A 20553-nucleotide genomic window follows, 5' to 3' on the forward strand; every position below is an offset into this window, starting at 1 on the left:
GTTTAGAATATTTCATTTGTTGTAGCAGTTGAATTTCCGGAAACAGTGGAAACTGGTGCTAGTGTAAAGCTTGGTTTCCACTGGCGCGCGCAACGATGCGTTTCTCAGCTTTGAAACGTTCAAACGTTTTTACGCGCGTAAAGAAAATAACATTATGACGCGCGCTAGTGGAAAACAAGCCTTAAGGCCCATTTTCATGCTCGCTGGTAGCGGATAAAAATTGACAAAATTCGCATCCGCCACTCGCAAGCGTGAAAATAAAGCTAAAATATCTGTTTGAAACAGATCGACGCGGAAAGTGAAAAAGTGTGTAGCGGAAGCGGATTTTGTCGATTTTTACCCGCTACCAGCGAGCATGAAAATGGGGCTTTAAGCTTGGTTTCCACCAACGCGCGTAAGAGCGCGTCATATGTTAATTTTTTGTCGCGCGTAAAAACGTTTGCACGTTTCAAAGTTGAGTGTCGCTTTTTGACGCGTGCTGGTGGAAACCAAGCTTTACGTGAGAAAAATTATTGTTGCAAAGTACGAAAATGTTTGGTAGCAACCCGGGATAATTGAGAAACATTGTTTTAGAAACTTTTAGACTCAAAGGTCAGCTGAATATTTAAAGCTATATTTACCTTATTCGAAATCATTATCATTATAACTTTTTTATTCAAACCAAGAGAATGAACATAATCCGATCTCAAGCCGTGGACAAAGGCTTCCTACACCATAACAACTTCTATTCGTACCGTGGAATGTTCCAGCAGGCACTTCATGATGAAGATTGGCAATGTTGATATGACCTTTGTAATGGGTTCAGTAACGTGTCTCACGAATATCCCGGTGTTCCGCGCCTAGCATAAGTATCAGCTTCCTTTTCGAAAAATGTGCCATTCAATCGCCAAAAAATAACACGTGGAGTGATATTAATTCACTGTGCGTATTCCTTCATCACCATCAGGCACAATTTAGAATGAGCGTCCACATAGGTCGGGTCGTAGATCGCCTTATTGGACTAGTTTTCAAAGCAAATCGTCTAAATGGACGGAACTATTTATCCTTTCATTAAAACTAATGACCGAACGCGGAAGAAACTGACATTTTTGGTTCCAGCATGATGTGGCGCCAACACATCAACATCGCGATTAACAGAAAAGTTTAACTACAGAATTCACTCACCGATCGATTGAAACAAACAATCTCGCCACAGATGGATGCATTATCGAAGATTATACGAAAACTTCTAATTTAATAAAACCTTTTAATTCATACAAAATATTCCGTTAAATGGTAATACATAAGAGCAGACTTACCTTTCAAACATTTTGACAGTCACCGCAAAATGTTATTTTGGCTAGTATTAACTTCATTTTTCCTCGGATCTTAGTGAAAAATCAAGGATCCTCTATGTTAGAAGGATACGAGGCGAGGGACGAAAAATGGCAGCGCCGTCGGTGGGTCATGCGCGATAGAGAATCCGTCTTTAGATTCCGTCAAGGACAAAACATAGAGGAAGCGCCGCCAAAATTGGTCCTTGAGGGAATAGAAACAAGACGTCCCACGTTAATATCGACGGCGTTTTGAAAACACGGGCTGGCCGGAGGGCTACCTATCCTTCTAACATATATGATCATTGGAAAAATAGGCCATTTTCGATCAAACCCGCCTAAATTGTACGTTTTTGAGTAGTCTACGATCTAACGGTGAATTAATACATTGAAAAATGCTTGAAGATTTTTTCAATTTTTTTTAATATTTTGTAATTTTAGTATATATACTTATTGAGAAAAATGGTCTGATCGAGCGTATTGAAACACCCGGTATTACATTCGCCATTTTTTAACGGCTTGAAGGAAAGTTTTATCAATGTTGATTGGTTGGCCTCAAAAACGAAAGAGGTGAATTGAAAAACAGTTATATGAAATTGATTTTGATATTTGAAGAAACGAGACTGATCTTATCATCGCGTTTTAAACCAAAGATTTCCCAAAAATCGCGGGTGTTGCTTCACCTTTATTTTTCTTACGGTGCTATTGTTTGCTCTTTACGACTGAATCAATTGCCATCAATTCTTACGGCTTCCATTCTATCAAATTACGGTAGAAAGAACCCGAAAAAGGAAACGATTTTCGGAAAAATAAATTCATTGCAAGTTGGCTGGAGCCTTTTCAAAGCGGTTACGGGTTCAATTTTGTGGTTATTTTGCGGTTGAAAAGTTACCGCGATAAAAAAACCACAGCTTTTAAGCAAGCCGCATTCTGCCGCGAGACCCCGTTTAAGACCCCGATTTAGCCCTAACTTAGGCCCTAAGCTAGGTCTAAATCGTTTTAATATTGCATTTTAAACGAGCTATTGACAACCATTTCCTTGTTAGTTTATACAAAGTAGATTACAGTTGCTTTAGGAAATAAATGTTAAGTTAAAATGAACCACCTATGGACTGCATTGTAAAGGATGATAAAATTGGCGAATAAGTAGATAAGACCATAATGAAAAGGGATAATAAAGCGAAACCCTAAACAAATTTGAAGAAATTAAAAAACTTACTAATAGCTCGTACCGATAGGTCTTCGAGCGGACAAAAACGCGAAACTCGGACCAAAGAGATCTTCGAGTGAATAATTAAATTTAATTAAATAAAATAGCCAGAAAATCCAACGGTAGACCGGTTTCGTCCTATTTGGGACTCGTCAGTACCGTGCGGGAAATCTGGCTTGCGTTTTTGTTTGGTCGAACACCTATCGGTACGAGCTATTAGTAAGTTTTTAAATTTCTTCAAATTTGTTTAGGGTTTCGCTTTATTATCCCTTTTCATTATGGACTTATTTATTCGCCAATTTTATCATCCTTTAGGAAATAAATGTTTTTTTTTGGGATCAAAACGAGGTACGAAGATATTTGGGGTAATCCCCGCCTTGGCTCAAGGGCGGTATTATTAAGGGGACAGGTTACCAACCTTTTTTCGCGTCAATAGGAGAGTCCGTTTTCGGCCAACGTAACTACGGGAAATGTAGTTGGCTGTCCCTGAATTTTTGGAACTTAAAGGCAGAGTAAAAAAGAATGTCAATTTTTTATTCAGAAAGGTTAGTTTTTTTATTGTTAAATAAGACAAAAACTTTTTTAATGGAAAGTTTATAAATATATAATAATTTTTAAACGAAAAAAGGGCTTTCCTCTAAGCCCTTGTTAAAAAACTTTTTACTTTATTAGGTTATCTGTGCCAGAATATATTAATAGCAAAAACAACACTGGTGGAATTAATATTTATGGAGTACCAGACTTAAAACAAGAAAATTGTAAAGTTTTCGTACAAGAATATATCGATCTAGATGTTACAGCACTATTTGATAATGAAACCAGTGATTACGATCATACTGACAGGGGGACTTCGGAAGGAATACCAAAAAGAAAGCTATAAGCTACGCATTGCATTAAAGTTCAACGCGTTAAGGCGGTCAAAAAACCGTATTTCAAGCCCTTTCTTAGATTCTCACCCCCTTTTGGGAGTAAATTACCGTTTCGAATGTAGGCAAAGTGTTGTAATGACCTAGAGTATAGGCGTATAATTCGAAAATGTGATGAAAAGTGTCAAAAACGTCCGGTTCGATTTGAGCGATTCGAAAAAAGATTTTTACCACATTGAAATTAAATAGCTCGCGATCCGCTCGTTATATTGCAATACGCCACTGAACATGACTTTTCGAACGATACTCAATACTCTGAAGTAATTAGATAAGGAGATCCAGCTTTTGGGGGAAGGGATTTATCCCCTTAAATTTTTAAACAATTTTTTCGATGACCTTTATGTGAAGGCCTTTTTGAAAATGCGATAAACTATTTTAGAATGCATGCTTCGATTTGAGTGACGTCATTAATTTTTTTCAATGCTTTTCATCCATACTAACTCCCGAACGGTGTGTTTTACGGCACTACATCACTGAACATGCCTTACTCTACGGGTGATTGCGTATCCAATACAATGATTTTCAGTTCTACATCGCTACTAGTTTTGGAGATACCATGGCTTACAAACGCGACCTTTTGGGGGGGAAAGCTACCCCCCACGAATGTCCACCAATTTTTCCTATGACCCTTGGGGTAGGCCTATTTGAAAATGTGATCAAACTTGGTGCGTCCATTTATTATTATTAGCGTTAACTTGGCTCACGGACTAATTCAAAGAAACATCTTTCAGTATTCAGTAGAGCGGATAAGTCGCATTTTTCATCAGAATACTTCACTTTGTGTTAAAAGCGTGAAACGTTCCACATATGTACTAAAAATATAGGTGATCATTTTAACCTGAATGCCCAAATTACATTTTATGTGTAAAAACCTACATTTCATTTTTTTTCGTTAATATAAATTAAGCTTTCGACAAATTTATAGCGATAGAATAAAATTAAGTACAACTTCAATTACGTAATAAAAATTTTATTTAAAACATGATAAAATTAACGACTAGTCTATTCAGGCGCATCATCAGGTCTGTTTGAAGTTGTACTTAATTTTATTCTATTGATTATACGTAAGTAGCCTTATTAAACAAACTCCGAAAAAATTTATAGCGATATTTACATTCTTAAGTGTTAAGATTGCATATTTTTATGTTTAAGTCCGTCATATTGAATCCAAGATGGCGGATTTTAAATTTAACCCCTGCACTGAAAATCCAATCAACATGCCATTTTCTTACTTTTAACAACTGAAGTAGAATTTTATTTAAATTATTTGCTTGTTACATTCACAACTAACAAGAAAAAAGATCGTCCGCCATCTTGAATCCAAGAGATTTTTATTAAGAAATTTTAAGATACAAGTATGTCAGTTCCTCATCTTCCGCGTGTTTAAGACCGAGGACCCTTCTTTACCAGTGACAGCTGGTACAGCTTGAGTGACCGCTATTGTACCTTATCGCTTTCATTGATGTTTGATATTGTTTTCCAGAACAGTCTGTGCCGGTCAAGCTGTCCACGCTGTCATTTCTGGAGAGAGTGTCGGAGCGTGGGGGGTTAGATTCGCGCTCGAGAAAATGAAATCTCTCTCTAAATGTTCACTGAGATAGCGAGCTTTTGAACAAAGGTTTTTCTATTCGCGACCGAAACGAGTCTAGGTGGCGTAGTGGCGCTAGCTTCTCCGAGGTAACGCCTATGATCTAGCGTCTGCTACAGTCAAATTAAAAAGTCATAAGAACGATTTTTTCTTAAATAAACCGATCAAAATATAATCAAACGATGGTATCATTATTTATAAAGTCAAATTTACGAAAAATGACGAGGAAAAACTAATAGCGCCTACTTTAGCCGCTACCTATCTAGGTTTCAATAGCGATAGTTTTCGGTTGCGAGTAAAATAACGTGGCCTTCTTGTTTCAATGTGGCTTTTACGTCACAATCTCTTACTTTTACAAGACTACGAGCGCGCGCTACACTCACCAGAAGGAATATAGCTTTTACTAGCGCACGTGCAAATCGCTCGTGTGATTACTATACTTATAAAGCTTTGTCTATCACCTATTTCCTACGTTATTATTCGCGACCGAAAACTATCGCAACGCTCCCTTTGGTTCGCCATTGAAACCTAGATGGGTAGCGGCTAAAGCAGACGTTATTTGTTTTTCCTCGTCGTTTTTCGTAAATTTGATTTTATAATTAATGATACTTGCATTTTAATATAATTTTTGCATCGTTTTCTTGTATTTTGATACAATCGCGTAGGAACGTTTTGGATTAAGGGGGTTAAATTTGAATATTGAATTCGGTGCCCCTCTTAAACGTAATAAAAAATACAGTTTTGGCACCCCTTTTCAATTTTAAGAGGGGTATATTGTACCCCTGTACATACCTCCCCCCGCGTTTCTACGCCTCTGTTTTGATCTGTTTATTTAAGAAAAACGTTCTTATGACTTTTTGAATTGACTGTAGCAGATGATAGATCATAGGCGCAACCTTGGGGGAGCTAGCGCCGTTACGCCACCTAGACTCGGATCGTTTCGGTCGCGAATAAAGGACTATGCCCGGGAAATTTCTTAAATTAATATCAAGAATGTATTTATTTATACTCAGGGAGAATGAATATGTCGAGATTATTTTTAGCGTTTCTCCAATTCCACCCGTTGGGGCCCCGGTATGCTCCTCCGCTTTAATAAAATCCAATAATACTGCAATCTCATTGGTTCTTAAAATTACGTTTTTCGATGCGATTAAAATAAGACCCCCCCCCCTTAGCGTGACGGGGTTAGGGCCTCAACGTGTCCGTCGATAGTCTCGACATATTCATTCTCCCTGAGTATAAATAAATACATTCTTGTTAATATTAACAATATTAAATCATCCATTCTGGTCATTAGGTGATCTCGTATCTGGCCCCCGTAGCCATTTCTGGACCTTTAAGAGTCAATACCAATAAGAAAAGTGCAAATCGGTTTAATTATAACCGATTTTGGATGTGATTACCCTTTTTAGCTGCTTTAAAATGGTTTATTCCCCAGAATTGTCAAAAAGAAACCCCTTATTAGGTCCAGAATCTGAAGCAACCAAACAACTTAGACAACGGTACAATTCGATTTCCTTAATAAAAATATTACGTCACAAGTTTCCTATTGTTTAATATAAAATGTCAATTCAATATTTTCTGCATGATACATCTTTAGTTATAGAATGACTACACATTTTTAATTGCCTAAGTCGCTAGGACTAATACGAGTCAAGTCGTCATAGTAACGCGTAGGACCACTCCGTGTTAATTTGTACTTAAACAGGGTTGCCACACGGCAGGAAAAACCAGGAAAAGTCAGGGAATTTAAAAATGAGCCTAATAAGTCAAAGAAAGGTCGGGGAACTTTGAGAATTTGTAAAAGGTAAATTCTGTTATTATCAGTGAGATCCTTGAAAGGTTTTTTAACTTTGGTACTGAAATATAAGCTGATTAAATTTATTAACTACTGATAAATGTAAAAGTTAAAAACTGTCTGTTTTTGGGATTAAAGATTCAAGGAAAATAACTTTAAATGGTCAGGGAAAACAGGGAATAGTTTTTGAATTGGAATCTGAGAATATTGTGGTAACCCTGTTAAACGGGGTAATCATGGGCCGTGTGAGGAATCGGAAGTCGATTCAAAAACCGTCACTGAAACGACATCAGATTGTAACTTTGTAAATGTGACGAAGGCGACCAAATGACGTATTTTAGGTAGCTGTTGGCTCGCGTGGGTTCTTAGGCCTAAGGTGGTGCCTTGGGTATTAGCCTAACTGATTATTATTATTATTATTATTATTATTATTATTATTATTATTAAGTCCCTTTAAGTTGTGTATTTTCTAGATGTTTTTATCTTTTTGCGTATAACGATAATTTTAAGTTATGCACACAAAACAATCAGTTATATATTGGACCACTACCTACGTAATTAATAATGTAGGTAGTGATTGAACTAATTGAAACACTTACGGAAAATAATTAAATATAAATAGATTTATGATATCAGTCCCAAATACATTTAAATTGACGAAGTTGCTACAATAAACAAAATAATTAACCGTACTCTCCTATCATTGGCGATACTGCATTGTCCCGCTAAAGAGACTTTGGCCCTAATTACGCGTACAATGAACTTTGTTTCTCGTCAAAATGTAGGCGCCTTTACACAGAGATGGGCATAAACCATATCTTAGAGCTCCGGCTCCTCTCACTTGTCAGTTACAAAGAGGCTTTTGGTGCTCTCTGGGGTGGTAGAATGGTTAGCGCTTTCGCCTCGCAGCAAGAGGAGCCGGGTTCGATCACTGGTTGAAAACTCGGAACTACTCCTTCCGCGTTGAGTTATCTCCCCACTGGTTAAAGGGGTTTTCCCCCGAGTTCTTCGGTTTCCTTTTCCATAAAAACTGGTATTGGTTAACGGTAATAGTGAGTGTAGGGAGCTGTTGGCTCGCGTGGCATAAAGGGCTTGCCGCCACCCCCCCTACGCAATTTAGCCCGGCCACCTGAATTAAAGGCAATAAAAGTCGCTTGATGACTTCGGTCTAGGGTGGTTCTTTAGGTAATAGCCTAGCTGATTATTATTATTATTATTATAAGGAGCGATTTCAGGTCATACCTATTAGTATCATGTTACTTTTGTTATCACGTTAACGGCTACTCCGTCATTGGGCCGAATATTTGAGGTTGACGGGGAAACTATTGTCTTGGTGTTTTTCTGTAGTTTAGAAGCTCAAACAGTCGAGCTCACGCTAATTTCTTGCCTTTTCAGATGTTGGAACTCGCACTCACGTTTCTCTCTTTTAAAAGCTCGCGCTTACTCTTCGCTGTTTTTTGATAAAAGTTTGAGCTCACACTCAGTTCTTTCTTGGTATAGTTTAGATAACAAGATCACACTCCGCTCTCCTTTTGGTAAAGGCTGGAGCTCGCGCTCGCGCTCCACTCATTTTTTGATAGAGGTCCGAGCTCGCGCTCAAAAATAACCCTCGAGCTCATTAAAGAGAGGAGCGCGCCCATGTATGACGTTATCGGTGTAGGTGTTGATTTTCTAAAATCCCTCCCATCTTTCCACTGGTTTCTTCTCAAGAGTGTTTTCTTCCTTTTGAATATGCAAATGTTTGGCTAAATTCTAAATATGAGTGCAAAATTTTTAAAATACACTTTTCTAAAAATAAATAACGAAAGGTATCTCAATGCTCATAAGTACTTGTTTGTTGTATCTAAGTGTGCAGAATATATCGCTGAGTTAGCTCCAAAATCGAGTATTTGTAATTCTAGTGCAAATCCTGACTCATTTATGAGGTATCGTTTTAAACAAATCATTGTACACAGTGAAATCAGAATTTATCGTTGACTATGTAAATATTCTACTAATTAACATTGTTATATTTTTAAACATATTTTGTTCATTTAGGCTACCATAGTTACATACAAAAAAATACCTTCTGGTTGGCGGTTAAAATAATACCAAACCAAAGAATGATACGGCCATTTTCCTGACGTTAACACCAGACCATAATACCCAGTTTAAATCGGTTTGTAAAATAGTTTTGACCAATGAAATTGACAGAAAATCACCCTGAAAACTAATTTCAAGCCACAGAGCAAATCATGCGCCCAAAATATACTACCTACTAACAAACTAAATTGCAATCTATGTGATGGTTTCTTCAAAATGGCGGCCCTGATATTTGGGTGCAAATTTCGCGTTTATAATTCATTTACATTTTGTGAGAAATAGCTGTATAAGCCTGTAGCTTCCTCCGAGGTGCCCAGTTTGCCTGGACCCTCTCCGTTAGCCCGAGCTGAAACTCAGTTTCCAGCACATACCTGACCAAAGTCGGAGTTGGAGATAGGACCGCTCTTATTCCCACTTCGGTGTGCGAAGTGAGTGGTTGGTCGTCCCATTGTTGCACCTTCCGCTGGGTTGAGCGGCTCGCGTCGAAGGTGAGACCGTCCACAGTAGGAATCTTTCGCTGCCTTGGCTGTTCTGTCACCTGTCTGGGCTGTGGACGCTGGCGTAGGGCAATATGACGAGGACTTCCGGTGGTGTGCACTCTGTGCTACAAATCTGATATACTTGTACTGATGACGTATCTAGTTACAGAATTAGCATTACCAAAGGCTGTACAGTTCCGTATACCTGTAATCAGTGTCCAAATTGTTAGTGGTAAGCTACCTTAGGATCAGTCACAGTGGCGAAGGTTTAGTTGAAATATTTTTTAATCCGATTCGCGTAGACCACTAACATATATAGTTTTCCCGGAGTATATTTGGTCAAAGCAATGTAAGATCCGTACTAAAGTACCTTTACTTTCAATTAATTCGTATAAGCTCTCGGATCCGGCGCTGATAAAGAATGGATGAAATTCGATTCCTCTCTAGCAGACTGAGAGTTTGATAATTGAATCACCTTCCCGCTTTTAAATCTCTCAACACAAACGGGAAAAAATAATTAAAAATGTATAGCAAGAAGATTGGTGTCTTAATCAATTAAACCTTCTCGCTTGTTTACGAAAGCCCTGTTTCGGCGTCGCCAGGGAATTCGAACCATCTTGGAGCGGCGCGCGGTAATGAGAGACAACAGGGAATGGTTCGCCTGGCTCTCAAAGTATTTGCTAGTCGCGCCTCCAGTTCAAATACTGACAACCATTACTACGGCCCATTAACCGGAATGAACCCTTCCGCCAAATAGTTTTGTTCGGGGAATTGTTCCGAATTTCTAAAAGTTGTTTTCCTTTTTGATACAAATATCATAATTGGCTTACTCTCCAAATATACGAATGCAATATGGTCCACGCGCTACAACCCTCTGACGGCTTAAGGCATATCCAACAGCAATTAACATTTATCGCGGTACACGACTAATTTCGCGAAAGAAGGGAAACAAACCCTTAATTCGACCGTGTGAAACGGAACTGCATGTGCAGAATCGAGAAGACTTCCGGTTTATTGAAGGGAATTTCCCGAATACAATGAACACTCGATGCGAATGTTGACTGATTTCAGAGTTCAGATGTTTTCTAAACAGTTTTGGTAAAAGGTGGAAATTATTCGCTTCCCAAATAGCCTCTACTGATTTATCATAATATATCGGTGATTGGCACTGATTTCTCGTAATATATCGGTGATTTCCACTGATTTATCATAATATATCGATGATTTACACTGAATTATCATAATATATCGATGATTTCCACTGATTTCTCACAATATATCGATGATTTCCACTGATTTCTCACAATATATCGATGATTTCCACTGATTTATCATAATATATTGATGATTTACACTGATTTCTCATGAGGAATCGGTGATTTCTACTGATTTATCATAATATATCGGTTATTTCTACTGTTTTATTATAATATATCGATGATTTCCACTTATTTTCTTAAGTGATTTGCCGTTATTATATACGATTTGTACATCTGTATACTAAAGTGACTCAAATAACACAATCTTTTAGCGCCTTTATTGAAGCAATTTAACCCCCTTAAAAAGTTTAAAGGCGTGCATAGCGTCCATGCATCACTGTGTATTACTGGTTCGTTCTTCATTAGGGTCCTTAAATTAAAACCAAGAGTATTTAACTTCTCTTTTATAGATAAATGTTAATCTTCCTATACTGCACGGCCTAAGTTGGACTCGGGCTCATCTCAAATTTTTTACCCAAACGTTTAAGTGCTCGTATCTTGCTCAATTTAATGGAAAATATTGTACAGGATCAGCTTAGACTCAGTTAAAACGACAGCGTTTGAAACGGCTAGTCTCGGACTCGAGTTCAGCTTTATTTTTCATATGGACTCACCTCGTTCTCATTGGTTCGTGTCGGGCACTTCTAACCCAAAAAAAAAAATTTTGGACTCATCTCAGACTAGGGCTCGGAATTAATATTAGGGGGGTCACTTGTTTTGAGTCCTCGACTCAACACAAATTTTACTTTATTTAAAACTAACTTTTATTATTACTCAGTACAAAATAAATGACTGCATGTTTTTTTTTGTGATTTTTTGAGTAAAGGGGATTTATGTACAAAAGCATTAATGCTTTCTAACACGCATCCTCCTATAAAATGAACAGCTTACTATATTTACTTAACCCCGAATAACTAATTCAAAAATAACAATTTAAATCAGTTCACACGATTTTTCGAAAAAGCGGAATGAAATTGTAAGCTTTAAGCCATTAACTTGTGTCCTACGGCATTTTTACCATTGCTTTAGTATTGTCCATTCCGTTTTACTTTCCCCTTCGTGTACCCTGGTTTATCTCGAAAATTCCAATACATAATCCAATAGTATCAAAACTGCCTCGTCTAACCATCTTCTTCCCAATTAAGAGACTAACTAAATTTACTTTATACTTTACAACGTAAAATAACATCTGCCGCCAACATTATAAGGCATCATTTTTAAAACTAAGGCTTTTGTTTGTTTAGAAAAAAAATTTCTTACCAAATACAAGTATAATTAAATTTAAGGAGCGTTTTGAACTTGGGAAAATGGCGTAAATATCACACTTTCTAGCTAAAAACCGCCCTCCATTCATGAAAACTCCTCAGAAAATAGGCACAAGGTGTTAAGATAAATAAAAAAAATTGTTTTTATATAGATTTTTTTTTAAAAATGGATTCTATTATTAAATAATTTCGAGCTATGCAGTTCTAAATGGCGAGGTTGTGGTTTGAATTTGGAAAAGTTCAAATTCCTCAAAAAATGGAAAATCCCATGAAACCCAAAAATCCTTTAATCCAATTTCTCAAAAATTGCCATTAAAATCCCCACGATATGGGATTTATCCCACGATATGCGATTTATCCCACGATTTGGCAACACGGTGGTTAAAAACGACCTTTTCCAAAAATAAATTGTGGGTTACATGGGTGCAAAGGTCGCATGACTCGCATCATTCAATTTAACAGCCAATAGTAGAGCGTTCTATAAAATCGGTGTGGTGTGCTTTCCCCCTTTTGATTTCGGAGGAGGTGAAGGTTTGGCCGGTTTTTCGTGTTAGAGAAAAATATTTATCTAGCAAACCCGTAAGAAATTGAGAACAGTCGATTTTTAGGAGTAGCGTAGTTGCTAGCCTAGGCTTCACTAATTTCCGGCTTTCCGCGCCGTTTTTCTTATTTTAAATGATTTTTGTAATAAATGTATGATGGCAAATAAGCAAAATACTAGTCCCATATTAATTCACGGGTTTAAAAAGAGACTTAGATTATGAAAATATTCTTAACCCCAAACATATTTCAACCTCCTACCACTCCTAAAAGGTACGTCTCTATAATATTCATATAAAGACATAAGCTGAATTATCTTAAACCAAAGAATAACAAAAGTTGTTAGTCCTGCTGAACTAGCTCTATAGTCTGTATGAAAAGTTTGGCCGGTTTTGGGCCGAGTTTATAGAACGCTCTTTTGGTTCAGTAAATTATTTTTAGAGATCGACGATTATTGATGATTTCGTCCTATCAACAAATATAATTTAGAAATATATTTTGAGACGCGAAATAATCCGCGACTGGTCTCCAGCTCGTGCTCATTCACTCGAGCTCGTCTCGGGATCGCATCATTAAGAACTCTACTGGGGCTCATTTTTCAACAATTTTTCGGACTCGTGCTCAGTCTCGTCTCAAAACCATTAAGGGTCTCAACTCAGCTCGTAAATTAGACAATATATTTCTTGGTCTCGGCTCGTGCTTTATATGGTCTACGTTTTTTTGGAATGGTCTCAGGCGAGGCTCGTGATTTAATGAAATTTAGAAGGGGACTCGTCTCGGGCTCAAAAATTAACTCGAACATTTAAGGACTCAAACTCACAAATTAGCTCAAAATTGAGACGAGCCCGTGCAGCTATGTACTGTTAATGTAATTTGCTGATTTTTTAAAATCCCCCTTGGAAGAATAAAAGTGCTATTTTTAAAGTGATTTTCTAAAACTATAGTTTATAAATAAGTAAAAATCCTTAGGCAGAGCAATTTTAACATTTTACGCGTTACATTTTGAGCCGCGATTTGTCGATTAAATTGATCAAAAGTTACTCAATATTTTTATAGCTTGAGTAAGCTGGGCGATACTTTTGCAAGAAATCGTACATTGAATGATTCTTGTAATTGTAATGAAATAGAAAAACTTTTAAGTTTTTAGAAGCCAAAGCTTAATTGATCAATCAAGAGTGATTTTGATTTGTTCTTTATTTCAGCCTCTAAAGATCCTCATCGACTTCCGGTGCTAGTTTTCATTCACGGGGAGTCGTACGAGTGGAACTCCGGCAACGCCTACGACGGAAGTGTATTGGCGTCATTTTCCAACGCCGTGGTCATCACTATCAACTACCGGCTGGGAGTTTTAGGTAATTATGCTTCATTCGATATCTTTTCTGATATATCTACATGACTTGTAGATAAGTTATCCCTTTATATAATAAAAAAATCGTATTTCTGCGATGAGTGGTTATTAAAAAAGTGGATAAAAAGGAATGAATGGATTCATTTGGCGGCCGTTTTCCAAGATGGCACCGAAATGTCTGGAAAGTCAAAATTAAACTACCTGTCTTTTCCCGAGGTTTTATCTGTATTGCTCAGTCTTACAGTGGCGTAGCTCAGACAACCTAGCCCATCCCCCGCGAAACCGTTTTCTGGGTTTTAGTTGTTGATAGGAATTTAGGGGCCCCCTGAAGGCCTGTGGTCCTCATGCATTACGGGTTCTGCGGGGGCCTTGTTGACGCCACTGTGCTCAGACTATAATATCAGGATGTCATCAGGGTAAAAAGTATTGAACTTTGGCACGGGGTCTGTGAGTTACTTGAAACGTCATGGTTCTGGTGGCGACCAACTTGTTTCGTTGGTTTGTGGGTAAAAATTAAAGGTCACCGACAACATGTTTTTCGTTGATGGCAGTACTTTTTAGTTTCTTCGTTGTACGATAGGTAGCGTCATGGTAAAGGACGGTGAAGAGCGGCCGAGTAATCCTTTCTTGACGAATTCCTGATTGTATTCGAATAGTGGCACGCTATGAATCCATTGGGTAATTAAGTTCCGATTAAATCTAAATTGAGTCGAATACAATGATCAGGGTGTCTAATTGTCAGCTTCCAGAGAGAATGGCAATAGCATCCTATTGAACAGAGATGGGCATTTTGCTTAAAGAGTCGCTCGGCTCAAACACCACTCGGCCTCACTATCTTGAACTCAAGAACTTGTTTGAGAAGTGAAATCGACAGTGGCTCTATTTGCGCTACTTTGAGAGGGGAATTCGGTCCTCGCTTTTCGCGGTCATTTGAGTGTCGAAACCAACGCTTTTCTATTGAGCCGCTCATTTTAAAGACGGAGATGAAACTCGCCTCATTTCGCGCTCCTTGGAGAAGGGAATTTAAAGCTCCTCTATTTTCGCGCTCATTTGAGAGACGGACATAAACCTTGCCTCTTTTCGGTTTGGCTCTTTACGAAAACGAAAACTTGCAGCTCAAAGTGACAAAAAGCTCTCTTATGAGCTGAGCGGTGCCCATCCCTACTATAGAAACTGTCGCTCTCTTTATCGGAAGGACAATAGCCCTGATTGAATTCCGTGTTGGCTCGCGGGAGCTTGACTCAAAATCGACACAGAAGCGAGGACATTTTATTGTGTCGTAATTGTAGGTCTGTGTCACCAACAATCGGTCATTATAAGTTAATTAAATAATCAATATTTAACTAACAAAGTCACTCCATTGAATCAACAGTGTTGTGGACGTAACATACAGGATACTCTCTCTCTCTCTCTGAGGGGCTGATTACAATGGCCACACGGATAGTCACTCTCTATGGGCAGAGGGGTTTGGCACTAGCATGACACGTGGCGTCAATGTGATGACGCCGGTGTAGTTGCGTTTGATCCAAAGGTGTTGCAAATGTTCGAAATTCATTTGTTCGAACATAAAAAAATGTTTTTTATGTTCGAATTTAATGACCTAATCGTTTCGCAGATACAGATATTTTGTCTTGTCAAACTTGGTAAAATTGTTTTTTTTTCTAACTACTCTTATATCCGAATTAAACTTAAATTTTAGGTCTACTAATTTTAAATTTGATACTAGTTGCTTGTGTTACGAAACGATAAGGTGTGGTTAGAGTAGGTTGGGTGGGGTTTAGTGGTTCCAATTTCAGACACTTAACTGATTAGATAAAATATTTTAGTCTTTTCTGAATTTATAAACTTATCTGCGAAGTTATAAAGACATTTCGACAATTGTTTTTCTATAGATCTTTTTTTTTTAAAAAGTTATGTCGCGTGAGGTTAAGTTTAATTGCTGATATGATAAAAACCGATTTAAAATTTCGTTATTAAAGAAAACATGTTTTTATTCAGTTAACTATGCTTTGACTAAATGGTTAAAACGTTAATACAAAAGCCAACAAATTGGGTTTTAACCTGACAAAATAATAATTATCCTTTAGCAGTTGAGAGGTTTGGGTAGGCTACGTTAGATTATGTTTCAACATAACTATACAATTATAATATTTACAAAGTATATTATGTTTTTGCTGGCTCGGGTCTTAAGTGGTGCCTTAGGTCTTAGCCTAACTGATTATTATTATTATTTAAAAATAGTGTAAATAATGTTAAAGCTAGAGCTGCTATTTCTTTTCTCTTTTTTATTTGGAGTAAATTTGGCTTTCAAAAGAGGAAAGCAAATTTATGCGCTTTCCGAGTGCTCGTCTGTTCTGGTTGCCATGACAGTAGACGCATTATTTTTATGTGGGTAGGATTTTTCCCAAGCTAGTCGTTTTTTGGGCCGTGAATTATCTCATTTGGTAGTGGAAAAAATGCGATATTTTCTCGGGATTTCAAATTGTTTTAGTTTCAATTGAGTTTTAACTAATTAACTTTTATAAAATCGCATTTAAAGACCCTTCCCATTTCCAACAGCGTTCAAAAGTTAGCTTTTTTTCGAATCTAATAAAAATAAACTCGTCTGTTGTCATGGTAACCAGATCGTGCACTCGAAATTAAAATTCGTTTTAAAAGCCAGAATACGGAATTACCTACTCCATTATAAAGCATGTGCAAGCCTCAAACATAAATTTTAACGACGCAACGACTAGTTTTTTGCTTCTTATTCACGAGAGGTTGCGCTCGGATCTAGACCTGAAAAGTTTTTTTCATGAAATTCGTCATGCACGTATTCGATTTTCCTAATGGTATCCGCTAAACTACTGATGTTATTCTAGATATTTAGGTAATAAAAGTGTAATTTAGGTATTAAAAGATAGAAAACTTAGTTACCTTTTGAATAAGCCACCGCTTTTGAACTGGCCCATAGCTTTTTTTAGCATGGGGCTGGGGGGCGCCGCGTGCCCTCAGCGCTCGAGCGAAGTTAGTGCGCGCCGCCTGACGGCGCCAAAACTTAGTTTACTACATGATGTGTAATTTCCTTGGATTCCGTTATGAGTGCGGATATACCTGCTAAGAATATCTTATTTTTTTTCGTCATAAGTCCTACGTTATCCAAAAAGTATTAAACTCTAGGAATTTAAAAAATCGTCCTAGGGAAAATGTACTGGAAAACCAACATTTTTAAAAATTATATCTTCGTAAATATTCATTTCCGTCAAGCTATAGTAAAATTTTTCCGGCTTATTTAAAAGGTAATTAAGTTTTCTATCTTTTGATGCTAAAATAATTAGAAAAGCACCAGTAGTTTAGAGAATACCATTAAGTAAAATCCTACTATCTTTTCATTACTGAAAGATGTGCTCTCATCTTTCTTTTGGTTAAATTCTGGCAATTAACCGTAAAAAAATTGTAAATTTATTATCATGCGACAGTTTGCCATATTTTTGGTGTTTTTTGACTTTTGAAATCTTGATGTTGCCTAGGCAACGGGGTTCAGATAAGAGAGAGCCTAGTGGCCAGAATTGGCGAATTAAAATACCAGAAATAAATTTCAGAAATTGCCCGTGCATGGGCCTTAATAATAACTTAGGCATCGATGCAATAGTCAAACAATATTAAAATTCTAAGCACGTAATAATAGAATTAGAAGAACAATGGAAAAAAGTAAAACACGTCTGAGACTCTTTCCCCAGCTCTGAGTAAAGTATTATCGCCCTTGGCTGTAGCATACTTTGCCTTGGAAATATTTAGACACTAGCGGGCTCTGTGCTGAAATATACTTGGGCCGCGAAATAACTCCAAAAATCAGTTCAGAGCTAATAATTGAAAACCTATTTTTCCTTGGAAATTAATATTTTAAGATTGCATAGCATCCGCAGGGGTCATTAGATGATACAAAACTCAATAACCTTGAATCATGTCCTTAAGGTCATTAAAAATCTATCTCGACAACCTTTGGGTTTAGAGACTCGGTTCCAATTAGACAGGTGTGCGCCATCGCATTTTATGACCAAGTTTATCTGAAGCGATGTAAATTGGCCAATAGAAAGCCAAGAAAATAAACACGAAAACAAAAAAAAAACAAAAATAAACATTTCCAAGAGAACGAAAATGTGACCACTTACCAAGGCTTCTTCCCCCTTAGTGCTTTACGCAATTTGTAAACCGCTCCCGGAAAGTGAATTAACGCTAGAGGTCGGCGGAACAAATAAATTAACCGCAAAAATTTCAATTAATCATTAAATTTAGTATTATTTGTTTCATACGAATAAATTATACGATTTAACATGCACAATTAATCATTTTTTGGGAAATTTCTGAATAATTCTCGGTTATGGATAAATATAAACAATCGTATAATTTCTTATTCAAACGCCGACCTCTAATTAACGCCAATTCCTATGGGATAGACCTACTTAATAATGAATTTTCGAAAATGTTGGGATCCGGATTAAATTTTCATATAAATGGAAATCCTTTTGTTCATTTTCCCAGTGTCTGCTTAAACCGGAGGTGTTCTTGACTAATCGGTGCCTTGGGTATTAATTAGCCTAGCTGATTATTATTAAATGATGACGTACAGGAAACTGCTATCAGTTGCAACCTTATAAAGGACGTAATTCTTAATTTTCAATTTGATTGCCGGTTGAGATTTTGGTGTTTTCTCAAAACAGATGGATGAATTCAAAGTTCTGTGTGTTATATCTGTATATGAATTACCAGCCTTTCTATACTGAGTATAGTAAATCTTATGAAAAAACCTTGTTATTAAATGGTGGTTCCTCTGTACTCGTTATAGTACTCTAATAATCAGCTTTGTTAATACCCAAGGCACCACCTTAGGCCCTCCTATACATATACCATGTATTGGAGGGTCGTGGCAAGCTCTACATGCCACGCGAGCCAACACTTATTTACCGTTAGCCTTAACGCAGAAGGATTTATCCAGAGCCACTAGCTGGGATCGAACCCGGCTCCTCTCGCTAATAGGCTAAAGTGCTAGCCACTCCGCCACCCCACTCTTAAATCAGTAATATTGTTGTTGAATTCTGATATCTGATATTCTGCTCATTCAATACAAATGGTCGATCCAGAACTTGGAAATGGTGATCTTGACCTTTAAACTGTTGGTCTCGAAAACATAATGCATATACTTCAGTATAGAGTTTCCAGAATTTTCTTTCGGGGGAGGGGGGGCAGATAATTGGAAAAGCCTAGAAAAAAAAACCAATTGTATTATATTATGTTATATTATAATTATAATATGTAATTATATATATTATATTCTTATAACGAAAATAACGGCAATAAACAGGCAATTTCGATCTTGAAATGATAATCTTCAAAATGTGTATCTCGAAAATATACTTGATCTTATAATAGAAAAATAAATATCATAAACAGGTCGATATTTAAAATTTGAAGTTGGTAATTTCAAAAACCGTACTTGTCTAGTATTGAATAAATATTGCTAATGAACCCATTATACAGTTGGAAATTTAACAAACTCTACTATATAAAGTCAAATATATTAAATCTGAGGCATTTTCACTTTCCAAGAAACACTTCGAGAGAGTTACTCCCCCACTGACTTCAAACGAATATTTGTGATAAATCAGATCTCAGAAATTATCAGATCCATATGAGTCAAAAAAATCTAATCTGAATTCATTGTAAACTAACACACAGAAGGTGAGGAGATTCCAAATGATTCCCAAGTTTTTTTCTCTTGCCCAACTTGTCAATTTTTGAAGTCGGTTTTTTCAGTGAAAAAATATTTTTTTCAGTGAAAAATTGGTCTTTTTCTATTAAACCAAATGTATTCGTAGGTTTCATATGATGTTCTATAAATTCTCAATTGAAAAAATTGATCTAGCACCTAGTAGTAAAAATATTAATTTTTCTAAAAGTGTGATAATGTTTTCAGTAAACGATGAAATTTCACCAATCAATGTCCCCCGTTGTAATTACCATATCATAAAATTTCAAATTTCTACCTTAAGTAGTTTTCGTGAAAAAAACTTCCCAATAAAAACACCACCCGGTAGGTACCAAACGTTTAAGTCACATAACTGTTTAGCTAGTCGAATGTGATAAGCAGATCAGTTCAGAACTTCAGATCGCTTACTTAGGACATAGACCATCTAACCCAAGAGGGACATTTATCGCTGGTAGTAATTAAAAAAAAATTGTCTCGAACGTGACTCACTTCCTCTACAACATATGACGTCACACGCTCATTCTACATGCTTTCAATCTTTTGAATATGAAGCACATGTTTTGCTAATGTTATATTAGTGAGAAACCGGACTCATTAATAGTATAAATTTAAAAAGAAACTTATGTATCTCAATGCTGTGTTAATGTATCATAGAAAAAATATTCTATTCACGGTGGTCACCTTAACTTTATATAAAATATCGATCTTCTGAAAATCCATTCTTAGAAAATACCAAATAAAATGGTACTTTCTTACCGTATCTTACTGCGCTTCGAATTGTCATATTTTGTACAAAGTCTGTAGTATAAAATATACTACCAATATTGAAGTTTCGCGTCTATGACCAATTTAAACCCAAAATATCAATATAAAATCCCAACAAATAAATAAACTTTCGAAACTCGCGGGTTGATTGATTGATTAATATTTCGCTTTCAGTATCGCTCTGGGGATAAAATTACAAGTTTTCCAAGTTTATTGGTTTTTTTGAAATCCACG

General features: G+C 36.8%; 1 protein-coding gene across 3 annotated transcripts in view; it reads left to right on the forward strand.

The window, feature by feature from the left end:
* Positions 1-20553, forward strand: part of LOC149949776 (neuroligin-4, Y-linked-like) — a 213109-nt gene that overhangs the window by 116460 nt on the left and 76096 nt on the right. For all 3 annotated transcript variants that reach the window (XM_090169294.1, XM_090169295.1, XM_090169296.1), the window contains exon 2: positions 13663-13812. In XM_090169294.1, the coding sequence (XP_090025420.1) occupies positions 13663-13812 (150 nt within the window). The remainder of the gene's footprint in view (positions 1-13662; positions 13813-20553) is intronic.

Source organism: Leiobunum rupestre, chromosome 3, assembly GCF_980474605.1.
Source record: "Leiobunum rupestre chromosome 3, qqLeiRupe1.1.hap1, whole genome shotgun sequence".
Taxonomy (NCBI): domain Eukaryota; kingdom Metazoa; phylum Arthropoda; class Arachnida; order Opiliones; family Sclerosomatidae; genus Leiobunum; species Leiobunum rupestre.